The sequence below is a fragment of the Priapulus caudatus genome, unplaced genomic scaffold (assembly GCF_000485595.1).
Source record: "Priapulus caudatus unplaced genomic scaffold, Priapulus_caudatus-5.0.1 Scaffold11954, whole genome shotgun sequence".
Lineage (NCBI taxonomy): Eukaryota > Metazoa > Priapulida > Priapulimorpha > Priapulimorphida > Priapulidae > Priapulus > Priapulus caudatus.
In genome coordinates this window covers 1-2,018 of record NW_014589015.1, presented here as the reverse complement: position 1 = coordinate 2,018, position 2,018 = coordinate 1, and the positions used below count along the sequence as shown (strand labels likewise).

The following is a 2,018-nucleotide window of genomic DNA, read 5'->3' as shown; positions in this document are numbered from 1 at the left end:
CTATTCGTTGCCCTTGGCGAACCGCTGGGTAAAGAGGCTTGGAGTTTCCGTATCTACCATAAACCTTTTGTACGTTGGATCTGGTTAGGCGGCATTTTAATGTCTATCGGTGGTTTGCTAGCGGCATTTGATGGACGTTACAGACGTACACGTAAAGTCTTCATGAAAGAACGCGCTAGCAGAAGAAGTGCTGCAGAGAAAGGAGCGACGGTGTGAAAAAGATCTATTTACTCCCCCTTGTACTGTTTGTGCTATTGGCGATATTACTCAACAAGGGTTTGAACTTAGATCCCAAAGACGTGCCATCCCCATTTATTGGTAAAGCTGCTCCTGCGTTTGATTTGCCACGTTTGTATCAAGCAGACAAACGCATTTCCGTTGACGACATGAAAGGTCAAGTGTGGGTGTTAAATGTGTTCGCTTCATGGTGTGTGTCATGCCGTGCAGAGCATGTGGTGTTAAGCAACTTTATTCGTAATCATAAAGTACCCACGGTAGGTCTTAACTATAAAGACTACGGCACGGAAGATTATGGCACGGATGTGCTGAGCTGGTTGGCGCAATTAGGTAATCCCTACGCCATTATTGCCGTGGATACTGAAGGACGCACGGGAATTAATTGGGGCGTTTATGGTGTGCCAGAAAGCTTCGTGGTGGATAAAAAGGGCATCATTCGCTACAAATTCACGGGGCCGATCACACAGCAAGCAGTAGTGGATATTTTAGTGCCACTGGTCTTAAAACTACGTGAGGAGTCAGCCTGATGAGACGCTCATTCTATAACTTTGCGTTTGGTTTTTTGCTACTGTTTACCGTCTTTGCTCAAGCAGGAACCATTGAAACCTATACCTTTGATGATCCCAAACAAGAAGCGCTTTATAAGCGCATGGTTAAAGAGCTGCGTTGTCTGGTGTGCCAGAATAATGACATTGCTGACTCCAATGCCGAACTTGCACAAGACTTGCGTCGTCAAACCTACGATATGGTCACTCAAGGTTCATCACGTGATGAGATAGTGGATTATATGGTGACGCGCTACGGTGATTTTGTTTTATACCAACCGCCGTTTAATCTAAAAACAGTTCTACTGTGGGTAGGGCCGCCGCTGTTCTTATTGATTAGCCTGATCTTTTTAGTCTGGTACCTGCGTAAACGACCCAAGATGTCAGAAGTCTCACTGGATGATGAGCAACGTGAATCCATGCGTGATTTGATGAAATAGCCTGTTTTTACTGGCTGCTCTACACTCCCGATTATATATTTTAGGACACATTCCAATGTTTTTGTTTTTTGTTGTACTGCTAATTGCATTGACCCTTATTATGATTCTTCCGCCTTTGTTGAAGAAAACAGAGCTTGAAGTCGATGATCGTCGAGATCAAAATATTCAAATCGCCAAAGAACAACTTGCAGAGCTTGAAACATCTTTCAGCAACAAGGAGATGAAGGTTGAAGCCTACCAACAACGTCGTGATGAGTTAGAGCAGTCACTTTACACCGACGTTGAAGGCAGCGCTATGCGTAAAAAAAGTGAATATGCGAAGCCCACTTTCATTAGCGCGGCGCTTATTGCTTTGCTTGTCCCTATTGTGGGTGTCAGCATGTATGCAACTTTTGGCAATAGCAAAGCGGCTGACCCTGAGGTTGCCAGAGTGGCGAGTAAAGTGCCGATGACTGCGGATGGTCGGCCTGATGTCGATGCAATGGTGACAGGTTTACGTAAGAAACTAGATGATGAGCCAAACAATCCCAAAGGTTGGTACATGCTAGGGCGTTCTTACATGGCGTTAAAACGCTACGATGATGCGGCGGAAGCGTATAAAAAGCTCCTTGGCTTACAGCCAGAGGACGCTAAAGTCATGCTCTTTCTAGCAGATGCTGAAGCAATGAAGAATGGAGGCGATATCTCAGGTCAGCCTTCAGAGTTGATTGAGAAGTCCTTAGCTATTGAGCCTAATAGTGTCACGGGTTTATGGTTAGGCGGAATGGCGGCGCAGCAACAAGGGCAGCACGAGAAG

The 2,018-nt window shown here is 45.5% G+C and overlaps 1 protein-coding gene across 1 annotated transcript; it reads left to right on the top strand.

Annotated features, from left to right (window-relative positions):
* Positions 1-1,322: 1,322 nt before the first annotated feature.
* LOC106820352 (cytochrome c-type biogenesis protein CycH-like) lies at positions 1,323-1,975 on the top strand (the record flags this gene model as incomplete). Its single annotated transcript, XM_014824878.1, has 1 exon — positions 1,323-1,975. A coding segment is annotated over exon 1 (653 nt), but the record flags the coding sequence as incomplete, so codon positions are not given.
* Positions 1,976-2,018: the final 43 nt, after the last annotated feature.